Below are 23,234 nucleotides of genomic sequence, written 5' to 3'. Positions count from 1 at the left end.
TGATAATTTTCACATCACTTAGCCTGCTGGGCTAATTGCTTTAAAATGGATATTATTGACCTCAGTCCTAGTGACAAACAGAGAATGTCTTATCCATTTCCCAAATGTACATTCTTAGACTCTTGTTTCTTTTGGTCTTGACTGACAATAAATCTCATACATTATGTGCTTGAATATTATAATTTATACTCTATAGGCCCATATTTTTGGGCTTACTAAAGCAACATCTCTCTGATATTACCCACGACTTGGCTAAGATTTAATTTCTAGTTTTTATGGGAAGAGAAATGTTGCAAGCATAAGAAATCATTGCTTTACCTTGTTAAAAATTATTTTTAATGCTAAAAGCTGTAGCAGGTGCAGCAGGGATTAAGCACTTTTGGAATAAACAGCTGGCCAGTATCTTTCCAACCACAGAAGTCTGGTCATCAGGAAGAGAGAACAAAGAATAGATCTGGGCAGAGAAGCTGTAGGAAAGGAAATTCAGATTCTGGGGTACAGAAACAGAAAAATCTATCAGGATTGATATCAGGATTGGAAAACCAAAGAGTAACGCTGAAGAACAGAGTTTTTATTCATGTGTATTATTTGTAAGTTTTTTTCCCTTAGTAATTTAGAGAAAACACAAGCCATCTGCTTTGAGAGAATTTATGCTAGCTGTGAGCAGCAAAAAATAGAAAAGGAGGGAGTGGAATAGCAACACAAGTTAAAGTGTTGCTTGTGGGGAGGTGAAACAGGGCTGGAAGCTAATGTAGCTAGCTTTTACACCTATATGTGTCAACAGCGTAACACATACATTTATACATAGGTGGTCATATTTCTCCAGCATCGATTCCTGTGGGAAACAAGATTTAGATGCTCGACTGTAGGAACTCAAGATTTGGAGCAGATATGCTCACAGTCTCTAGAAGAACCCAAATCCTACAGAATTTATGGGTATTTGTAAAATGGTGTATCATAGAACCATAGAATAGTTAGGGTTGGAAAGGACCTTAAGATCATCTAGTTCCAAACCCCCTGCCATGGGCAGGGACACCCCACACTAAACCATGCCACCCGAGGCTTTGTCCAGCCTGGCCTTGAACACCCTCAGTGATAGAGCATTCACAATCACCCTAGGCAACCCATTCCAGTGCCTCACCACCCTCTCAGTAAAGAACTTCTTCCTTAGATCCAATCTAAATTTCCCCTGTTTAAGTTTTAACCCGTTACCCCTTGTCCTGTCACTACAGTCCCTAATGAAGAGTCCATCCCCAGCATCCCTATACCCCCCTTCAGATACTGGAAGGCTGCTATGAGGTCTCCATGCAGCCTTCTCTTCTCCAGGCTGAACAGCCCCAACTTTCTCAGCCTATCTTCAGCCTCATCATATAGTTTCCTGGGGTAAGTCAGCTTTATAAGACACAGAATGGAAAGTTTTGGTATTTTTAAAAGGTGATTTCTAAACCAAATAAATGGTAAAAGAGGTCATTTATTTGCTAGCATAAGCCCACACTGGTGCTGACCATAAATAACTTCAGAACTGTTTCTTCGTGAAACAAAGTAGAGCTCAGTTCCACCTTTTAATGACCATGACAACTTCAATGACAATGGTACTGTTTTTATTGACAACTGTTCCTGTGTGACATTCATGTTAAGTACCTTTGGGACACAAGCAGTTGAAGTGGGACATTCTCCCTTCAGTTACAAAGCCCTTTGCCTCCGGTTGACACAAAGCCCAACTCTTCGCTACAGCAGGTCTTGTGGCCAATCGTTGCTCTCCAAAGTATCTTCCAGGAAAAAAACCCCAACCAACTTGTTTTTCAGCCTTTAACCTTCTTTTCCCCTAAATCTAGGTCATCTAGTTTAAGTCATTTAGGTCATTAGCAAATCTCCAATGTTAGCATGTTTTGTAGCAGGCAAAGAAAAATAAAGAAAACCTTCCGCATAAGAATAATACCGGCATTTCAGAGAGAAGTGAAAAATGAGAGGAAGCAGTGAGAATTTGGTCCTTACAACACTGGAAATATTTGTGTGTTTACTTTTAAGAATGCTATGTAAGCAGTATTTAATGATTTAGCAGTGTTTATCTTTCAACGTGAACAGCTCCTGCCATCCATAATAGAAAACTTTGAGATAAGTGCATTATACTCTGGGTTTAAAACTTAGGCCTGGTTGATCCGCTCATGTAAATCAGCACATCCAGCAAGATTAGAGGAGGAATGCCAAACTACTGATGCTGAACACCTAGTCCTAGATTTTCTTAACTAAAACTATGAGGAAAAGCTAGAGCTAACATATGTACTGACGTCAGAGCTGCAAAACCCGGCCCTAACTATGTTGCGTTGGGAATCTTTAAACCTTAAGGAGATTTTAATCACACATAGAGTTGCCAGGCAGTTTTGCAACTTAAATCATGAAATTATAAAGTACGATTTTTTTTCCTTTATTTTTTTTTTTACGTTGATTTTGCACACTGTTGAAAAGAATTCCTTTAGGCACCATTGTAAAGAACAAACCCACATTTTACATATCAGCAGCAGATCCGAGGTCTAGCCAGAGTCAAGGGTTCCTCAAGGATATCAGAAGATACACGTAACTGCTGGCTCTGTTCTCTTTCCTTTCACGAGTAAGCGTCCAGTCGGGCACCGACAGCCAAATTCCCAAGGGGAAACAGCGCACTTCCCATCTTTGTAGCAAAAAAGACAGACCCGTAACAACGCCCTCCTCACAAACCCCGCTTCCTTGCGAAAATCGCGCTGACGAGCCCCTCTGTGCAGCGCTACACCCGCCGGTCCGTCCCCGCGGCAGTCCCACGGCAGCCGGCTTGGACCCCCTGGCTGCCCCCTTTGGGAAACGCTTCCTGAAAGGCCCGCCTTCACCTCAGCCTCCATGACCGGATTTTAGGACTTTTGAGAGACGAGAGCACAGCAGAGGGCCCCTGGGGGCGCAGGGGGGGGGGGGCGCCGTTATCTCTGGACCCCTCTGGCCCCAGCGCGTCCGCACTGCCTGGCGCTGCAGGGATTGTGGGGGACCGGCGGCAAATGGCCGCGCCTCGCGCTCACTCCGAAGGTGGGGGGCGTCGCGGGCAGCCTTCCGCAAGCACACGGCGGACAGGGGCGAGCCGGGCATTGTGCTCAGACCTGTCCGTTTGGGTGCTCCACAGAACCAGTCCCTGCCCGCGGCGGAGCTCTCTCCCCGCACCGCCGAGTCACGGCAGGTGACACGACCCCGCTAGAGGCACCGCCCCCGGGCTGGGGTCGCGGCGGGAGGGAAGTGCGTCCTCCCGCGGGAGAGAGGGCGCTGTCGCCGAAGAGCGCGTTTGGCGCCGCCGCCGCCATCTCCTTCTCTGATCTCATAAAGGTGTCGCGCAGGTTCCGCCTGAGCTCGTCATTCAGCCGCCCCGGGCCTGGCGCAGCCGCCGCCGGCCTGCTCCCCGCCGCGGCCCTCGGCCCTCCCCTTTCCCGCCCTCCCTCTCTCGCGGGGCCGCTGGCCGGCGTAAGCGGCAACCGCGCTGTCGCCCCGGCTGATCGGCGGGCGCTGGTGCCCTGCCCGCCCCTTCCTTTCCTCCTCCTTCCCCCCACCCCGGCCCTCTCTCCCTCCGGCCGGGCCCGGGAGCACCGCAGCCGTTGGGGTGTGAGTAGGGCCCGGCGCCTTGCCGGGCCGTCCCCTCGCCGGCGGGGCCATGGCCGCGAGCGCCAAGCGGAAGCAGGAGGAGAAGCACCTGAAGCTGCTGCGGGAGATGAGCAGCCTCCCGCCCAACCGCAAGTGCTTCGACTGCGACCAGCGCGGCCCCACCTACACCGACATGACGGTGGGCAGTTTCGTGTGCACCTCCTGCTCCGGCATCCTGTGAGTGCGGGCAGGGGGACCTTCGGCTCCATCCCCGAAGCCGGCCCGGGAGGGGGAGGGCAGCCCTTGCTCCGGCAGGGTGACCTCCGCCCCTGGCCGGCCTCCGGGCTCCGCTGGGGCGGCGTCGCAGCGAGCCGCTACGCGGGGAGTAGCGCCTCGCCTTTGGCTGCACTGAGCCGGCCGTTTCCCTCTTGGGTTCGCCCTTCCTCCCTGCCGCCCGACAGCGCCGGACTGCTGGTTCAGCCGCGTCGGAGGGGAGCAGTCGAGAGGCTTTCCCCTGGGTATTCGCTTAAAAATCCTCACCGGAGCCCCAGTCCGGGAGATGGTGGTTGTTAGCCGGGTGTGTGAGTGCGGGGCCGGGCAGCACGGCAGCCTCCCTGGCTGGCTGGCGGGCAGCAGCAGTCCGGAGTTTATCCTATCGTTGCTCCCGAGGAGGTGTTTTCCTGCACGTAGGGAGTGTAAGAGCTTGCCCACGGCACGCAAGGGAAGGGGAGAGCGTGCCCGTCCTCCCTCCTCCTCTTCTCGCACACCTCCCCCCCCGCCAAGTAGTATTGAAGGTCTAGTTAATAAAGCATGTGTGTGGAGTATACTTTTGGAAAGAGAAGGGGGCATGTGGCTAACAGTTCCCTTTCATGACAGTCTTGAAGACGTGGGGAGAATAATCATATTGTGAATACCGAGTTTAACGTTTTAAAAATCATTTAACCTAACGTTTAACTTTAAAATATAATGTTAAGTTAAACCACTAGCCTAGTTTTTTATGTATCAAGTTATGCCCGATAGTAGTTTGTAGGACAACTCTCTAAACTCTAGCTTGGAAGATAAACTCTTGCTTTAATAGTTTCATATACTTGATCAGAAAAGTAATAGAAGGCTTTGCTCGTGCCTCTATTACTTCCTAAAAACTATATAAATAAACCTTGGAAAGGGATTGGCTCTGATAAAGTGGATTGCATTTTTCCTGTTCCTCATTCCTGTATGGGCCTCTCCACTCCTCCTCCCTTTTCCACCCTTCCTCCTCTGACATAGCACGTATGAAACCAAGAGCTGAGATCACTCAATTCTGAATTTCTGTAATGCATAACATGGGGGAAGAGAAAACCCCTCCTATCTTAAGTGTTACTGTTTCCATAGTTAAATCTGTTTGCTTGTTTACCTTGCTGTGACATTGTGCTTATGAAATGGAGCAGAATCAAAGAGTGGTGTAAGTAATAAATAGTATGTCAAAGGATACAGATTTGTATTTGACTTCAGAAAAGGCATTCAGGAGGCTAAATTAGTTTCTGTCCCCTGGCTGAGAGGGACTGACTACCCCACATAGGCCTTCCAAGTAAAAGGTCTGGTGTTTTAGAACAAAGTTGGTAATTATATTGAGATTCAGGACAAAGCAAACATGTTAGTTCTCTGCTGAATTTACATGGAACAAACTGCCTTTTATACTACTAGACAGCTAATTGGTCTTGGGTTTTTTTTCCTTCTATTTTATGTAGACTTTTGAACAGTCTTGACGCAAATACAGAAAATATATTCAAGTTGTGGTACTGAAAAGAGACTCTAGTTTTTGACATATACATGCTACTTAACCAGCTCTGGCTATTGTTTGCTCTGTTAGCAAACTGTTATTTGTGCAGGCATGTGAAACTATTTTAAGCTGCTGCACAGAGCTTATTTAATGGCTGCACATGTTCTTACCAGTTAAACTGACAGCATAATAAAACTGCTCCATAAGATTTTTTTTTTCTTTATTTTTCAGGCTTTTTGACCTTAATAGAGAGATAAGTGATGAGTACTGCTGAGATGTTTTGCATGGGTTCAGTAGGACTTGTTCCTTTTATCTGTTGGCTGTGTTGGTGTGGACTACCAAAGTCCATAGTCTATAGTAACCAAAAGGATGTACATGCAGTGAAGCAGCTAGCATGAAACAGCTAGCAGAGGACAGCTATCATGTGCTGTTAAGTTTGCCATTATTTGGATGCTACCATACTTAAAGGAAGAAAGACTGTTTATGAAGAAAAGTTGTTAATGTATTGGTATTATAATAAAATGCAAATAACTCATTCTAAATATGCAGTGGTTTTGTGTTGCTATGAAAAAGAAACCACAAACAACATTTTTAGTTGTTACAGCTAGTAACACCTATGCTTAAAGCTGGAGTAAAGGATTGTCAAGAGGACTTAAAGCATTCTTCTGAAATAAAATTAGGCTAATTCTTTCATGTGGACTTGGAAATGCTTTCATAAATTGTGTGCATGATTACATGTTTAACACCTTGGAACCTAGCCAGTGGGATATTTTTGTTAGAGATGAGACCAGGTGTAGAGATATGTCATGCCTGTTTCATAACTAGAAACAGTTATTTTTAACACTTCTATCAGAGAAGTCCTTCACACAACTTACTTATTTCCAAATGCTCTTCACTGTAGAAGTCCACAGTGGAGGGAAATAACTTGGAAAGAAACCACATAATGGCAAATTGTAAAAAGGAAAAAAAAAAAGTGTAAAAGTACAATTTCTTCTGTAGTTCTTAATGGCTGCTTGCATTCTACCTCATAATACTTGCTTTACTGTAAGGCTTTAATAATCTTGTTACTCAGTCTTGTTTGTATGCTATGTGAAGGACTTGCATTGCCTCTTGTTTTAATTATTTTTTTCTGGTCTAATACAAGAAATATTCTTAGAGTTGAGTTCAGTAGACTTTTTAATTTATTTTTTTTTTAAGTGTGAAGTGAAAAATTAAAATACTGGTACATTAACAAGTCTCCTTCAGAAAGGTTTCTTAGTTAATTAGAAGTGGTTGCTAACATTGGTATCTTAGGCATGTTGTTCTCCATGAGCTAACTCCAGACTTTTTAAATCTGAAGTGCTACTTTTTCTTTTCTTTTCCCCCTGAGTTTTCTGAGGTGTTTATTCACTGTCCTGGCAAGGACAATCTACTCAAACTCCAAACCTTCATTTCGGATCCATCATTAGTTTCCATGAAGGATTCTATGTAGAGAAAGAGAGCGATGCTACTTATTACCCGATTTAGCTTTAAAAGAACCCCAATTTTTCTTCACTATTTAAAAAAAAAAAATGTATGGCTTGTTCCGAGTACTGCTAAAAATGATGAGAGAGATGGTGACTTAGCTGAAAAGATCTGTTTCTGACAGATGTTGAAGGTGAGTCTTGTCAAGTTAAAAGTATGAGTAACACAGAGCAGGTCCTTTTCTGTAATACTTCGGGTTTAAGTTTTCTCATCAGATTGGGTTTACTAGAGCAGAAGTTTTCCTGTGCAAAATCGTATATGCAGGAGAAAGTTCATAGACAGTGATATTGATAGTGTCTGCCTCTTAAAATACCTCTGCTTGTCCTCTGTTTAAATTCTCTTCCTGGGGGGGTGGGGGGGGAAAGCAAGCACACTAGCATCACAGAAGCTGTGTCTCATTAAACTTTTTGGTGTTTGACTAGAATATATAGAAAGTGTAGAAATGTATACATGAACATTTCTTCCCTGAGAGTGGGAGGAAACGCTCTAGAGGAGCAGTCTTCTTGGGTTAAGGATTACGGTAATGCAAAACCAGAAGACTTTGTTACAGCAAAACCACTGTAATGTTGGCAGAGGGGTTCTGTTGGTTTGACAGAAGTCCTTTGGTTCAAAGGATTATGTTGGTAGCTATGTCTGTTGTGTTTCTGGGTGCTACCATGTGTCCTGCTGACAGTGGCAGCCTTCCTTTTGTCTTATCAAATGCCTCTTTGCCTTGCTTCTCAGCTGTCTGTGCATATCTGTGCTTTCAAGCACTTCTGTACCACTCAGCCTGCTCCTAACTTTCATAAAAAGAACATGTTCTTAAACTCTCAGATGGAAAATATTCCTGTTTGAGTAGGAGTACACTTCCACAAGTTCTGTACTGTAGAAATGTTTTATTTAACCTTGACTTTTTTTTTTTTAATATATATCTCCTGATGTGTTTATTGGGACACTCCTACCTTTTGCTTCCTCCCAGCTTACTGAGGAAGTCTCTTGTTCAGATGTTTTTTTCACTTTGGGCTTGTGTCAGGAAGGAGCAACAAAGAATGTTTAGAATGTTATGGTTACTGTGGGGAATGCTGAAGCTCTTTAATGCTGTTTCTTACATGTGGTGTTTTGGCTGCTTATAATATTCCTAGCTGAAATTTTAAAATCTGGGATGGGAGTCTTTGATGGCAGATACTAGAAACAAACTAATAATCCCTCCCCCCCAAAAAAAACCCCAAAACAAACAACAAACCCCTATGTGCAATGGTGGTGATTTATTGTCCCTTTTCCCAAAAGAAATTTTGCAGAAATTAAAATGCTTTAAATAAACTGTTTGAGTGAAGGTGACTCTGGTTATGTTGGCATGACTTTCTAGTTCTACACACACACGCACACACATATATATATTTTGGAGCATGTTTAGAAAATGGCTGTGTGTGGTTTATGTGTGTGTGTGCGTATATATATATATTAAGGGTATTTCCTATGTTACTGTGTTTCTTAGTTTCATAGCTGGAGAGCAAAGGGGATGTCTATACCACTGTGAATACTGCACAGTTCAGAAAGGATGTTGGTTTTTTTGTGGTGTCTTTCTTTCTTGTTGTTTTTGTGGGTTTTTTTGTTCGGTTTTTTGTTTTTGTTTTGTTGGGTTTTTTTAAGGATAAAGTTAATTTCTTGACTATGCTTCTAAATGTGTGTGTGAGCCTTTTGCTGTTAAAAATAAATGAGCTTGTGAGATGGTGGGAGGGTCTCCAGGGAGGTCTACAGCTATAAGGAGTGGCCAGTAATGCTTATTTTCTCTTTGCTAATAACAGTAGCATAGAAATAATAACAGATGCTGTAACATGGGTATTGTAAAGCTTTTTTTCCAGACATCTTGGGACATAGGGTGCTCTGATGCTTTGGCAGTTGAATTTGAATCATTAACTTCCTGCTTCTTAGAGAATCGGATTTTACTGGCTTAGACTTAAGATCATGTTAGAATGTGATACAGGGGGACATTAGAGGTGTTGTGTAGCTGTCGGCTCACTTCCTCCCATGGAAGTGACCCTCTGTTCTAGCAGAGCCCACTCTTTAGGTTTTTTTTTCCCCTCCCAGCCCTGGCCTTTGCAGACAGATTTGATGACATCTGGAATGGCCACTCTGCCAACAATTAAAAGTTCCACCATAATTTGCTACTAAATTACGCTAATAACGAATGTTCAGTGCTCATTGACAGCATTTTAAATGTTTAATGCTTCAATTGCCAGACTTCAGAATCTTGTATCAGTGGCCTAAAGCTTCCTTTGTTTGTGAGAGCACCAGTTTTAACAATGCTATCTGAGGAAGAGAGAACTCATGTTCTCTGTAGCTGCCCCTATGATAGGCTGTGTCAGTGGAAGCCTGGACTAATTCAATGCAGGGGCAGTGGAGTATAATCTCGTAGCAGGAAGTTCTGGTCACAGTGCTATTCCACAGAAATAACCACTGAGCATGTAGAAAGTGGCAGTGATGAGTGGGATCTACATGTGGGATGTTCTGGCTATGGTGTGCTGGATGAGTGCAGATGACAGAATAGTCTTACACTGTCATCTTCCTCCAGGGTCTCTTAGGAGATAGCTGTGACCTGGATTAAGTGCTGTGGGAGTGTTTGGTTGCTGGTTGCAAATATTTGTTCAGGATCAATTTAAACTTAGGTATTATTAATTTGGACTAAAGGACTATAATCCATTTTATCTTCTGGTAAATACGGAACATTGTAAAGCATTACAACTGTGCAAAGGTCTTGTCAAATCATAGAATAGTTAGGGTTGTAAAGAACCTTAAGATCATCTAGTTTCAATCCCCTCCACTAGACCAGGTTGCTCAAAGCCCTGTCCAACCTGGCCTTGAACACTGCTAGGGATGGAACATCCACATCTTCCTTGAGCAACCTGTTCCAGTGCCTCATCACACTCACAGTAAGGTATTTCTTCCTTATATCTAACCTAAATCTTCCCTGTCTAAGTTTGAGAATACATGCGAGGAAACAAACCACATGGTAGATGCTGCTTTGCTTTCTTGTTGTTTTGTTTTGTTTTGTTTTTTTTTTTTTTTTTTTGTTTTTTTTTTTTTTTTTTGTGGGGTTTTTTTTTTTTGTGTGTGTGTGTGGTTTTTTTTTTTTTTGTGTGTGTGGTGTGGTGTTTTTTTTTTTTTTTTTTTTTTTTAAATGCAAAAAGAAAGGCTTGTGAATTCCTCAGAAGGGATAATCATACTTGGCTGTCTACCAGTAAGCTTCCCCCATATGTAGATGAGTTGTTTGTGAATCATTTGGGTCATCAAATAATCTTTGTAGGTAAGGAAGCATATAAAATATCTTAGGTTTTTCAAGTAAGAGTACCTTTTGTACCTTGGCTTAGTTCTTGAGTTCTGCTTCATAAATCTCACAACAGCTCTGTTATAGGGAGATTCTAGTCAGTTCGTGGGTATAATGTTATTGAAAGTGGCTCAACCTAGTTAGAAATAATAAAAGAAGTTAAGGTTTAGCTGTTCTAATGGTAGAATCAAAGTAATTTATCTAAAGAAAGTAATGCGTATGTTGTGGGCTATATTTGCATGCTGAAAAATGCAGCCGCTTCTCTTGAATTCTGTGTTCCACTCTGACTTCTTGCACTGCTTTCGGAAGAGGAGGCTTTTCACAGGCTTTCTCCCACCCCTTGGCATGTTAAGTAAACATAAATACTAGTATGTGTAATACTGCAGCTTGATCGTTAACTTTGCATTTATGGCTATTAAAGTTATGTTCAGGATTTCCAGTCCTCCTGGACCATGGATGTAGCAACATGGTCTTTTTTCATCATGCAAGACACCTAACACTTCTGTGTTGTGATCTGAGCTTTAGGAATGGAGATGCCCTCCTTTAGCAGGAGAGTATTAAAAAAAATAAATAAAAAATTCATCTTATTGCGCACCATGGATATAATGTATAAATCAGGGAACTTTATAACCTGAACCTTAAAACTCTAGAGCAGTTCTTGCTGGAATGTGAGAGGCATGTAGGAAGTTTCTAGTGAGTCTAAACAAAATCTTGTCAATGCTTTAAGTATGTTTGATACTACTGCTTAACAGAACTGAATATAAGTGTTTGCTGATGTAAATGTTTTGAAGAGCCGTAGCAGATCAGTATAGATCAGGTACTGCTTAAACTTGTACAGTGCCTTTCAATTACAAACACAGGTACAATACAGCACTTAAACTGTACTTACTGTAAAAATTAATTTCTAGCAGAACCTAGCATGAAAGTTTAGATATACTGCATGTGCAGAAAAATGTGTGAATGTGTTAATGAATAACCCTAGCTTTTAAAATAGTCATGAAAGAGTTTACATCTAACTGTATGTCCTCCTTAGTAGGAGGAGAGTAAATGGAACAGACTAAGGTAGATGGAACCAATTTTATACTTACTCTGAAAGCAAGTGATTGTAATATAGAATTTGATGGAATGTATTTCTGTGAAATACCAGGTGGATGCCAAGCACCTGGCTAAAATTTTTCTGTAAGACTTGAGTATAAAATGTTACTATATGGGTCATCAGATTTTTGTCATACACTGTTTTGATGTATAACAATTCAACTTATAGTGTTCTTGAAACAATCATGGAGTTTAAAGAAAACTACTAGTAGTCTTAAATTGGATGCCAGTGGTGGGGTGTTTTTTTATTCCTAAAAGCAACGTGAACCAAATTTATAATTAAAGCATAGTCAAAAATACTAGCAATAAAGCTAACTCTTATCAGTTGATTTGTTGTTTGTTAGGCCCATATTACATTATGCAAGTTTTCCCCAACTTCCTATCTGGAAACTTTCTGTTCATATACATAACCACAGAATTTTGTGTTCTTTGGTGTCTCATAGTTAATGTATAGTCTTCTTTCCTTTTAATTTTTTTTCTCTTTTTGTTACAAAAATCCGGGCCTGGCTAACTGTTAAGCTAATCCCATTGTATTGCCTAAGTTAGAGTCTCTGATGTTTGGCATATGTAGGATGTAATGTTCTTGTTTCCATTGAGCAAAACACAGCTTGATTTTAAGTATTTGTGGGCAAAAGCAGTATTTAGCATGTATTTAAAGAAAGAGCTTGAAAAGAAAGCTGTTTCTTACACTGGCACTGTTGCTCAGCAGGATTTTTCTCTATGCTTGCAGGTTTTGACTGAACTGGGTTTGACAATGTCAGGCTTTAGCAGCACAAATTACTTGATTTTCTGTTAGCCTTGCTTCAGCAGTCTCTGGCATGGATATGAGAATAGTGCCAATCTTTGCTTAAGGCAGAGCTGCTGAAGTTTTGAGCTATTACATGAGTAATGGTATCTCTCATTTGAGAACACAATAAAACCATTGTTTTTTTGCTTTTGCTGTTGTGACTTGTGCAGTTTCAGGAGGAGAAAGGGAGACAGACCTGTGGATGGAAGGGCAAAAGTGAAGAAAAAGATGCTGTCAGGAAACAGGAAATACAGGTTAAAGCAACAGAAAAAGAACCTGAGCTGGGGAGTTTAGCTTGAAGAAATCTAGTGATTTTGTAGAAGTTGTACTTAGAATAGGCTGAAGTGAGGGAGGAGTTGGAGGGAAAGAAAACTACAATAGAAGGGCTGAAGAATGGGAGATGAAAGGTAGAAGCAAGGGTGAACAAGTTCTGGGAAGCAGATTAGGTTTTAAACAAAAAAGTCTAATACTGTTTTCTTAAATTTGCATAGAAAGTATCAGAGTGAGTTTGCATCCGTAGTTATAAACATTGGTCTTCCCTAAAGCTCAGTCGTTTGACTTTGCATGCTGAATGTTATTTTAAGATGATCTTATACAGCCTTAAGTTATATGGCAGTACCAAAATTGGGTGCATTTTACAGAGATGGCTCCTGAGTTTTGAACTGACTGACTTTTGTTTGCAATGTTAAAAGTGATCATACGATGACAAACTTCCTGAATACTGACTAAATACTACTTGCTTCTTCTTTTAGACGGGGCTTGAATCCACCCCACAGAGTGAAGTCAATTTCAATGACTACTTTCACACAACAGGAAATAGAATTTCTGCAGAAACATGGAAATGAAGTAAGTATCATTTGGAGATTAATGTGAAAGCGCAAAAACCACTTGATAAACTTTAAAATAGTGCTTAAGGAAAATGCCTTTTCTTTTTTTTTTTTTTCCCTCTCTCTTTTGGCTTGCTGATCATCAGTGTTATGTGTTATTGCCCCACTCAGGCAATCTAGATTCATATGGTCAGTGTTTCTGAATTGGGTTTGCTTTTGCCTAAGGCAATATGCATTTTCTTTTTCTTTTTTTTTTTTCTTCTGTAAGCCCAGACCTTGAGACTGACTGCAGCAGTGTTTTCTGAAAGAGCACACTGTGACAAAAATACATTTGTTGCTTGTAGCTGTATTTCTTCAGAGTAGGTGTCAGAAAGTCTTCTAGTTGTTTCAGTAGCCTCTTTCTTTAATGTAAGTGTATCAGCATTAAAGGCTGTTGGAGAGGGAGGAAAATGAAAAAAATTTTTCTAAGGATTGTTATCTAATAAATGTCTATATGTTTGAACTGGCTTGTGGAAGCTCTGAAGGAAAAAGTTCTAGTGTACTGCCTTTTTATTCTTTTTTAATAATTTTTTAACAAAATCTGGGCGGTAAATGTTGCATTGGCTCTATGGGGATATGTGGGGCATGTAGACCCTGGATGTGGCTACTGCTGTCTTTAATTTGAGAATGAAGTTTATGTTTTAATACCTGCTATATAGCACTGAGGATTTTAGAGTCAGCTTTTGCTGCTGTTCTGAATTAGTAAAAGTTCTATTTCACATTTGCTGTATCTGTATTCTGTTTTAGTAGAACTATTGATTGTAGGCTGCAGAGTGTCTTGCGAACATGTTCTTGTGGAGCTTTGTGGGGGTAAATCCCATCATTAGGCAAAATGCTGATACTTAACTTTCCTTAAACTTGGCTCATTCGTAACTGTCAGGTTGAAGAATGAAAATAGAGGCAGCCATTTCTTTTTCTGTCCTTGTAAATATGTGTTACTTGTTGAAATGACTGTTAGTGGGTGATTCATCTAGACAACCGGAACAGGGTTTAAACTCTTGACATTATATAAAATACTTGTAGTAGTTTTGACTAGGGTTTTTTAAAATTGTTTTGGCATGTTAAAGCTGTATAACATCACTTGTGTGTGTGTGTGTGTATGTATAGGGTATTGATGACTTTTTGCATAGGGAGAATAATAAAGAATCTTTTGTGGGTATATAGTATGTTGGAGTCCTTTTCCGCAAGATTAGCTTGTAAACTTCAGCTTCACTTAAGGCTTCACAAATGTAGAGGAAAATGTATGTGTATGTGTGCCTCACTTCTTTCCTGCCTCCTCCTCCACACCTGTTTTAATTTCTGCAATAGCTAGAGATTGCTACCACTTCCATTTTTCACTGATCTGGAACCTTAAGTGATCCCTACTTGGCTGATTAGTGTAGTTGTCCTTCTCATTATAGACCTGACTAGTCTGCCAATCATAAAGACTTACTTGATACAAAATTTGTTACTGGCATAAAAAAAGTTCACAGATCTGTGCAATGCTATACGATGTTTCAAAAGCAGGGATATTTCTGTTTGTAGTACTTATTCCTCTAATTAAAGTATTGCAATGATTTCAGTGAGCTACCTGATAAATGAAAATGCCATCCAGAGTTTAATTTTGGGGTTTTGAGTAGCAGTGCATTACCTTAATTCCAAAGGAACATTGAATAGATATTTGTAGCTGCAGATGGTAGATTTAACAAGTGCTCATACTGATCAGAAAGGATGTTTTAAACACTGTTAGAAGTTTAAAACCTAATTTAAACAAATTTTCACTTTGTCACACTGTATGTTGCAGTAAACAGTTTGCTTTCTCTTGTTGGTATTGCAGTTTATCTTATATGCAGGTGAGTATTCCAAAGTATTGAGATAAAGTTCATCTGACTTCACAAAACAACCTCACAAAAAAACCCAACAAACCTTCTTTGCTTAGGTTGCTATATGCAGCATAGGTGGCTCTTATGTATATAATAAGAAATGAAATTTTCTAGAGTAAACTTGTTCAAATGTGGAACTGTCCAACATTTTAAAATATGGACATGTGAAACAAAGTACAGTCAGTGAATGACTTAGATGTTGTAACATTCAGTTGGTTTAGTTCTGCAGATTATATATATAAAGCTCTAGTTTTTGCAATCTAGTATTCTATTTTTCTTTCATTTTCCTATAGCTTGTAAAATGCTTTTTGTCCCACTTTATCTTCCCAGTCTTTCTCCAACATGGCCAAGGCTTCTGTGGTAAGATTTTTGGCTTCCAGATGATTGATTTACAATAGGGATCTGTTTCTGAATAGAAAGGAAAAGAGCAAGAAAGCTTCCCTGAGATAAGGTAGTGAGTTGTTCTTAGAAGAAGTAGTTTTTCACTCTCCTTCCAAGAGTATTTATAAGATCAATGTATTGTATAATGGTGAAGTTCTTAAAAAAGAGGCAGAAATAATCCTACTATCTGAATTAGTAACTTTTCTCTAGTTGTCACAAATTGCCGCCTTTGTAAAACATTGTCACTAAAAGGCTTCCTCACAGCCACTGTTTTGGGAAGAGATGATTCAGAGCAGCTATTCAGGTGTGCGACACTATCTTCTTCCCTGTATATATATCTTCAGCGAATGTCTTTCTGGCACAGGTAACATGAACTTTTTTTGGATGAGTTTTTAACTGCTTCAAATACAGATTTAAGGATTTTTACTGTGTGAGAATACATCTGTGTTTTAGTGTTGCTTACTCATCTGCTGGTCTAAAAGATGTCCAAATTCTGGTTTTGCTAGTGTTTGGATTAGCTCACTTTTGCAGCAAGAGTGGAGACAGTTTCAAGCTGATATTACTCAAGTGCCTTCTGAAGCCTTTTTGAAGGATAAAGCAAATCTGACTTTCTGGCTAGGATTTTTCTCCTCCTCCTCTTCATGAAGAGCAGTGTGATGTATTTTCACACTGTATTTTCATGTTAAGAATAATGAGAGAGTGGTATGGGGATGAATCTGTTTGAATACTCATAATCAAATGATAATGTTTAGGCATCTGATTCAGTAGAGAAATGGTAGTAGAAAGTGAACTCACTGTTAGCAGAAAGTGGAGGTGGTACTAATCTCATGTTGCCATTAGAGCCGTGAATGAATATTCAGACACTTTCCCCTGAAGCTGAAAAATAGTATTATAGAATCATAGAATAGTTAGGGTTGGAAAGGACCTTAAGATCATCTAGTTCCAAACCCCCTGCCATGGGCACGGACACCTCACACTAAACCATGTCACCCAAGGCCTCATCCAACCTGGCCTTGAACACCACCAAGGATGGAGCATTCACAACCTCCCTGGGCAACCCATTCCAGTGCCTCACCACCCTCTCAGTAAAGAATTTCTTCCTTATATCCAATCTAAACTTCCCCTGTTTAAGTTTGAACCCGTTACCCCTTGTCCTGTCACTACAGTCCCTGATGAATAGTCCCTCCCCAGCATCCTTGTAGGCCCCCTTCAGATACCGGAAGGCTGCTATGAGGTCTCCACGCAGCCTTCTCTTCTCCAGGCTGAACAGCCCCAACTTTCTCAGCCTATCTTCATACAGGAGGTGCTCCAGTCCCGTGATCATCCTGTGGCCCTCCTCTGGACTTGTTCCAACAGTTCCATGTCCTTTTTATGTTGAGGACACCAGAACTGCACACAATACTCCAAGTGAGGTCTCACGAGAGCAGAGGAGAGGGGCAGGATCACCTCCTTCGACCTGCTGGTCACGCTCCTCTTGATGCAGCCCAGGATACGGTTGGCTTTCTGGGCTGCGAGCGCACACTGCCGGCTCATGTTCATTTTCTCATCGACCAACACACCCAAGTCCTTCTCTGCCCAACCTGTAGCTGCGCCTGAGATTGCTCTGACCCAGGTGTAGGACCTTGCACTTGGCATGGTTAAACTTCATCAGGTTGGCATCAGCCCACCTCACAAGCATGTCAGGGTCCCTCTGGATGGCATCCCTTCCCTCCAGCGTATCGACTGAACCACACAGCTTGGTGTCATCGGCAAACTTGCTGAGGGCGCACTCAATCCCACTGTCCATGTCACCGACAAAGGTGTTGAACAAGACCGGTCCCAACACCCATCCCTGAGGGACACCACTCGTTACCGGTCTCCAGCTGGACATCGAGCCATCGGCCACAACTCTTTGCGTGCAGCCATCCAGCCAGTTCTTTATCCACCGAGTGGTCCACCCATAATTATATATTATATTAATAATAATTATATATTATATATATTATATATGCCCATATTATGAGGCAGATCAGTTACATAATTAATTTTTCTACTACATTTTTCAAAAGTGCCAGGTATTTTCTAACCTTTCCCAATAACCTAATCTGGTACATATATGGTGGAAGAAAATTATTTAGATAGGGTTGGTCTTGTATTTGGAAAGTCTGTATATCTTTGGGAGGAAAGGCCATGTATGGTTTACCTGAGGTACTAAGTAGAACACTATGCAGGTGTGCTCAGCTGCTTGGGAATAGTTTTTAACAGTGCTGAATTTTGTTTTGGTGCCAGTCTTCCTAAATCTTGATAGGACCTGGGCAAGTGCCAGTTTCCCACACTTTTGCAGAACTTGTAGCAGTATGAGGCTGGTTCAGAGCTGGTGTCCGGCCTGACCACAATGCCTTGCTAGAATTGACTTTACTGTGGTATGTGGCCTAGAAACCCTGAATTGGAAAGAGCAGTACTGAGTTGGAGCTGATGAGTCCTGACAGCATGAGCTGTGCAGTCAGGTGTCCTTGTAGTACATCCCTGGTTCTGCTAATACGATATAGAGGTACAAGAGCCGATTGTGTATAGAACAATGTCTTTGTTAACAGGATTTATTAGCTTGCAGTATGTGCTTATGAAAGCAGCTGTAACTTCTGGACCCAAACTGACTTTGAAATCGATATACTGGCAGTATAAAATTCTTCCAGCCTACAGAGATTACTGAATAATATTGATATCAGAAGTGCTGAATTACTAAACAAAGCTATAATGTGCTTACATAAGGGAACTGTTTCCAAATATTTCTTCCTGTGGTGAGTGTTATGTTTTGGAACATAGCTTTCTTGTGTGGTAATCTGTAACTCTTTGCACTGACAGCATTATGTATGGTGCATAATGGAGGATATTTTGTTGGGTGGGGAGGGGGGAAGGAAAAAATCTAATTTGGCATTTACCAGCCTCCTGAAAGATAATATCTCATTAAAGCTTTTTAAACTAGACTGACATGTGTAATCTTCCTGCAATGGTATGTCTGAATTTAAACAAGAAGTGCTATAGGTCTGATGGTGTGCTTTGTCTAGTTGAAATGCAGCTTCTACCAGCAGCAGTATTTGTCCTGTTATAGTTTTTCTTTGCCATGCTGCCTTAACTGCACACATAAGAAGGTAGCTTCATGAGCACAAACTTAATTTTGCTGGCTGAACTGCATTTTTATTACTCCTAACGAGCACAACTATGCCAAGAGGAGTTTCTAAAGTGTGGTGGTTCCATGGGTTGTGCAAGCAGAAGGCCTTGTTGCTCCCATATCTGCCTTCCCACACGCACTGGAGGATGTGTATCAGTGAAATAGTTATGACAAAATGGTTATGGTAGTGTTATTGTTTGAAATATGTAGCACTGGAACAGAAATAACTGAAATCTCAGGTTATCTCAGCCTTTCTCCAAAATTTGATGGATACTGCTGTTTTGAGGGTTTGCTTTGTTGGTTTTTTGGTTTGGAGTTGTTTTTTTTTTTTCCTTTCATAGCAACTTTTCAATGTGCCTGTTCTTCCCCACCTTCTCAGCTCTGTAAAAACACACAACCCTCTCACCCCAAAACATGACAGCAAAACTAGAAGCAGAACCAAAAGCTAAACTTCTATGGAAACCAGGTATGTTTATGTTCCTCTTAGCGCTTGAGCCCTGCTTGGAACTCCTGAAAGCATGAAATGTTACTAGGAGGCTGGGTTTTAAGCCAGAAGCCTTTCTGGTTTAACTTCGTCTAGCAGAGTACTGGATGCGCGTCGAACTGGATGACTTCTTTGTTGCTTTCTGTCAAAGCTAGAAAGTAGTGTATGAAAAACAACTTCTCTCAAATAGAATAGCTGTTGAGTGCAGATGCGGGGAAACCAAAGCTATGAACAGAAATATAGGTAAAGACTTCATTATAACATGTGACATGCACTTGGCCCAGTTTCTCCTTTCAGTGATATATTTCAGTTATGGCAACTCAGTTTCTGCTTTCCTTCCTCCTGGGTTTTTATCCAGGTCAGGGTGAGTAGGTTGAAGATGGTTGTGATTCTCTTTCCCTCTTTGCTTCATGCTGTACTTACTGATCTAATTCTGAACTTCCTGGTATCTAGTTGCCAAATTTCTAATGACATCCCTTGCAGCATTAGAGATTGTTGGCAGAGAACAGGTACTGTTCTTCCCAAACCAGTTGTAAAAGGATTCTCGTGAACTTTTAATTTTCATTAAGATAACTGCTGAATCTTGTTTCCTACTTATTGTTACCTGTCAAGATAACACTTTGTTTTGTTACTTTGCAGGTCCCACAGTGTAGTAGAGGCAAGCAAAACTTCAGTCTTGCTTCTATCAACCCTTCAACACAGGCAGACTTTCAAATGCTGCATACACTTAATCATTCCAACTTCAATGCTGTCTTTTTTTTCTTTTTCCTTGCTGCATTGATGAACCAGTGGGACATGGACTAATTATACTTTTCAGAGACAGTGGACAATGGTTATGGATTGTTGGATATGTTCCACTGTTTCTAGGGGTTTCCACATAACTTGAATGTTTACTCTTGGCTTCAGCTTGTCAGTCTTTTCTCCTCCAAGCAGAGCATTTTTGTTTAATAAAGCTTTAGTTATCAAAAGGAGGAGCATAGCAAGACTCTTAGTGAATAACAAAGCTTTTGAGCAGATGCTTATTTGTGCTGCTATTGCAAAAAGAATAATATTGGTATTGAATGGCTGAGCCAGAATATGACATCACCAGAAATGATGTGATGTAAAGGATTTTGGAAAGCCATAGAATTCTTAGGTGCGGTCACTTAACAGTAATGTTGTATAACTATGGTGAGTTGAGATGCTTCTTCATGTGTTACCTGTAAAAGCAAAGGAATGACTAATTCTGTCAAAATGGAGTTTAAGATGCATCATGAAACTTAGGCAGTAGCCTTTTCTGTCATATTGAAAAAGAGAAGTGTTTTGAAATGTGTTCTTTGGGATATCAATTCAAATTTCTCAAAACATATTGTTCTGAATTTTTCCTTGAAAATTGCTTCCTTGGTGGTTTGGGTTGGTTGGTTTGTTTTGTGTGTGGTGTTTTTTCCTTCTCTCGAATAGTAAGTTTGTATCAAAAAAGAAGAAAACTTTGACCATGAAAACTGGTAATTTAAAGCTCAGATTTGTGCAGATTTGTATGTCCTTTACTGCCTTTTTGCACTTTTTTTTCCCCATGTCCTGCAAGAAATGTCTGAGCCAGAGTCAGCACATGCTGCGAATAACTCTGCTAATTTGTTCAGGTTTCGTGCCTAGACAGCTGTCAGGCAAGACAGAACATAGAACTGAAGCTCAAACCAATCTAATTGTAACAAAAAACCCCTCAAAACCCAAATAACAAAAACCAAACAAAACAACCCAAACCAGCAAAAACCCTAACAAACAACCACGTTGTGGAAATGTAGAAAAATCTTTTAGTATCTCAAGCACTTTCAAATTCAGATAGATTTAAAAGCTGTGATTAGTGGGGAGTAATCAGGGTACCCAAGATGTAAATGCTGAATGATCACTCCCCACCATAGTTCAACAGCAAGTTATATGGCATAAATATCTTTGATCTGTATAATAAGAGTAACTTTTCAATAGCTTTGAAATAGAAATGACAATGGCCTCATCAGTAAAAATACATTTCTCACAGCAACCTTTTCCTTGCACAAGACACAGTACTGTTAGCAGCTTTTAAGACTAAACTAAAAATAACTATTTAAAAAATCAACTTATGACAATGCAAGTTCTGACAATAATATTTCTTAGTTTAATTTCCAGTTTTAATTTCATCCTATGGTAATGCACAGCACACTGCCATTTAGTTTTTTGTAGGTAGCTGAAAATTGTGCGTTATGACTCACTTGGAGCATAATCAGTGCAGCATTGTGGATCCCTGTCAAGTCAGATGATAGTAACAAAAGTAGAGCGTACAGGTCACCAGCAAATAAGGAAAGACAACGGGCCTTTCATTGTGTTCTGAATGCTTGCTTGGAATGGCTGCTGATGTTCAAAGCATTGTGTGGTTCTTCACGCAGAAGTAGACAAAACTGCCTTTTTAGTAGTTTCTTGTGTGATTCTAAAACTTCGTAAAATTTGTCTTTCTAAAAGAACTTGTCTGTAATTAAGACTTCTGAGAAACTACTTTCTTGAAGAACTCGAGGTAAAGAAACTTATGTGAAATTTAATTTGCATTTCTGGTGTGGTAAATATTTTAACTTGTGTTTGCATAGTTACTGCTGTCAAACTCTGTTAAAATGACAACTTCTTGATCAAGTGTGTGTGACTAAGTTTAGGTTCTTTTGCTTGATAGTTGTGTATTGTGTGTTGGCCACTAGTAGTAATGTTCTTTCTGCTACCAATAACAGACAGCCAGTAAAGAATGCCTGAAGGTTTAATTAAATAAATCATAATAGTGACTTAAGGCATATTTCAGTTGGTACTGCTTTTGTGTTTAGAAGAAGTGTGTTGCTCCAGCAAGCACTTTTGGAAGCATGTTTTCTGAAGGTTTGCAAAAATTGCAGTGCAGGAATTGATGCCTTTATTAAGCTTGCTTCATTTTAAACCAGCAGTGTGTCTGGACAGCATAGTCCTCCTTCATACCTGTTTGCATATTCACAGAACTGTTATCTCCTATAGCTGGTAATGATCTAAATTCACACAGGGCCTTGTTTTCTCATTTCTCCTAGAAATGGTCTGTAGTGGTCAGGAAGGCTGGAGACTGTTTGACACAGAGCTGTGTTTGTTGTGGGTTTTTTTGGTTGTGGTTCCACCCCCCTTCACCTCTGAATGCTTAGGCCCTCCAGGGTGAAGATGAAGCGGAAAACTGAGAGAGAGAGAAAGGTGAAAAGCTGGGTTGTGGTTTGACTGTTGCTGCGAGCTGGTCTCAGTACAGGTTTCTGTGCTGCTAGTGACATGGTAATTGTGATGAGTTTCTTTCATCTGACTTGTTTTGAGTGGTAGGAGAAGAGGGAGTAATCGCCTGATATGGGTGGGGAAGAGGAAATCCTCTTTGATTCTCTAGCACAATTTAGGCTGGATGCAAACTGATAATCATAGTACAGCCCTGTGTGTTATTGGGCTAGGTGCAGAATTGAGTAGGGACTGTCTGCTTTTCTGTAACTAGCCACAAAAGGACTTCTCTTCCTCTTAGCAATCATATATCTGCTAGTTTGTGCAGTTATACTCTTAAATCAAAGTATGGAAATACTACTGCTGGCCCATGTTGGACTGTTCACTGCAGATCTTTAAAGCTATACCATGAATGTTCTGACTTTATAAATTTTGTCAGCAAAAAGTAGTGTTTATGTGAAAGATGTCCACTATTAAAATAGTGCTTCATGCAATTAGCTATTCTTTTAGCTCAGACTTGAGACTTCTTGGCTAAGTTTATATCTTCTACATTTTTATGAAGTATTAAGCAAATACCTTCAGTTTCATTTCACCTGTTACCATACTGCAAATAATGACTTTAAATTTCCTAACTCAAATCAGTGTATTGAAGTTAAACCTTTTGTGGAGTACAGTTTCTGAATGAATGTTGAATAGCTGAGTTTATTTGAAGTAGGAACTACTGATCTTATTTTTAGATGAGTGTCTAATTCACCAATTTAGGGCTATCATTTGGTCATTAGTTAGATCTGCTTCCCATTGTTCATCTCTATCCAGTAGATGACAATAAGGACTGTGTAGTGTTGGAAATGCAGGCATTCAAGACATCAAGTATGAAATATATACTTATGCTGTTTAAATCTCTCTAATCCTGAGCAATCTTTGAAAATGACCTATAAGTTTTACCATGTCTGACAGCTACTGCTCTAGAAGATGCTACAATTTTGGTGAAGTTAACTGGCTTGGTAAAGAAGAAAACAACTGGGGAAGATGTAGTGGCAGTATCACAACTTCTACCTTGATTTGCCAGCTTCCAGGGCTGTCAGCTTTTGCAGCTCCTGCTTGTTAGAGAATGTGCTTCCTCTGAAGGTCATGAGAGACCATGCTGAAAACCTAACAATGTTGCAGCAACAGAGGGCAACGTTTGTAGGAGGCATGCGGAGAGGAATGCTCGGGACTGTTTCAGAAAGGGTGTGGAA

The 23,234-nt window shown here is 40.7% G+C and overlaps 1 protein-coding gene across 5 annotated transcripts in view; it reads left to right on the top strand.

The window, feature by feature from the left end:
* Positions 1 to 3,103: 3,103 nt before the first annotated feature.
* Positions 3,104 to 23,234, top strand: part of AGFG1 (ArfGAP with FG repeats 1) — a 39,732-nt gene continuing 19,601 nt past the window's right edge. For 3 of the 5 annotated variants that reach the window (XM_080623555.1, XM_080623553.1, XM_080623552.1), the window contains exons 1-2: positions 3,104 to 3,831; positions 12,795 to 12,888. In XM_080623555.1, the coding sequence (XP_080479681.1) occupies positions 3,665 to 3,831; positions 12,795 to 12,888 (261 nt within the window). In that variant the 5' untranslated portion in view covers positions 3,104 to 3,664. Of the gene's footprint in view, positions 3,832 to 4,080; positions 4,172 to 6,955; positions 6,990 to 12,212; positions 12,297 to 12,794; positions 12,889 to 23,234 lie in introns of those variants that run through there. The other 2 variants (XM_080623554.1, XM_080623556.1) reach the window with 2 other exon arrangements.

The sequence above is a fragment of the Psittacula echo genome (assembly GCF_963264785.1).
Source record: "Psittacula echo genome assembly, chromosome: 7".
Classification (NCBI taxonomy): domain Eukaryota; kingdom Metazoa; phylum Chordata; class Aves; order Psittaciformes; family Psittacidae; genus Psittacula; species Psittacula echo.
This window is presented reverse-complemented; position numbering and strand designations above follow the sequence as displayed.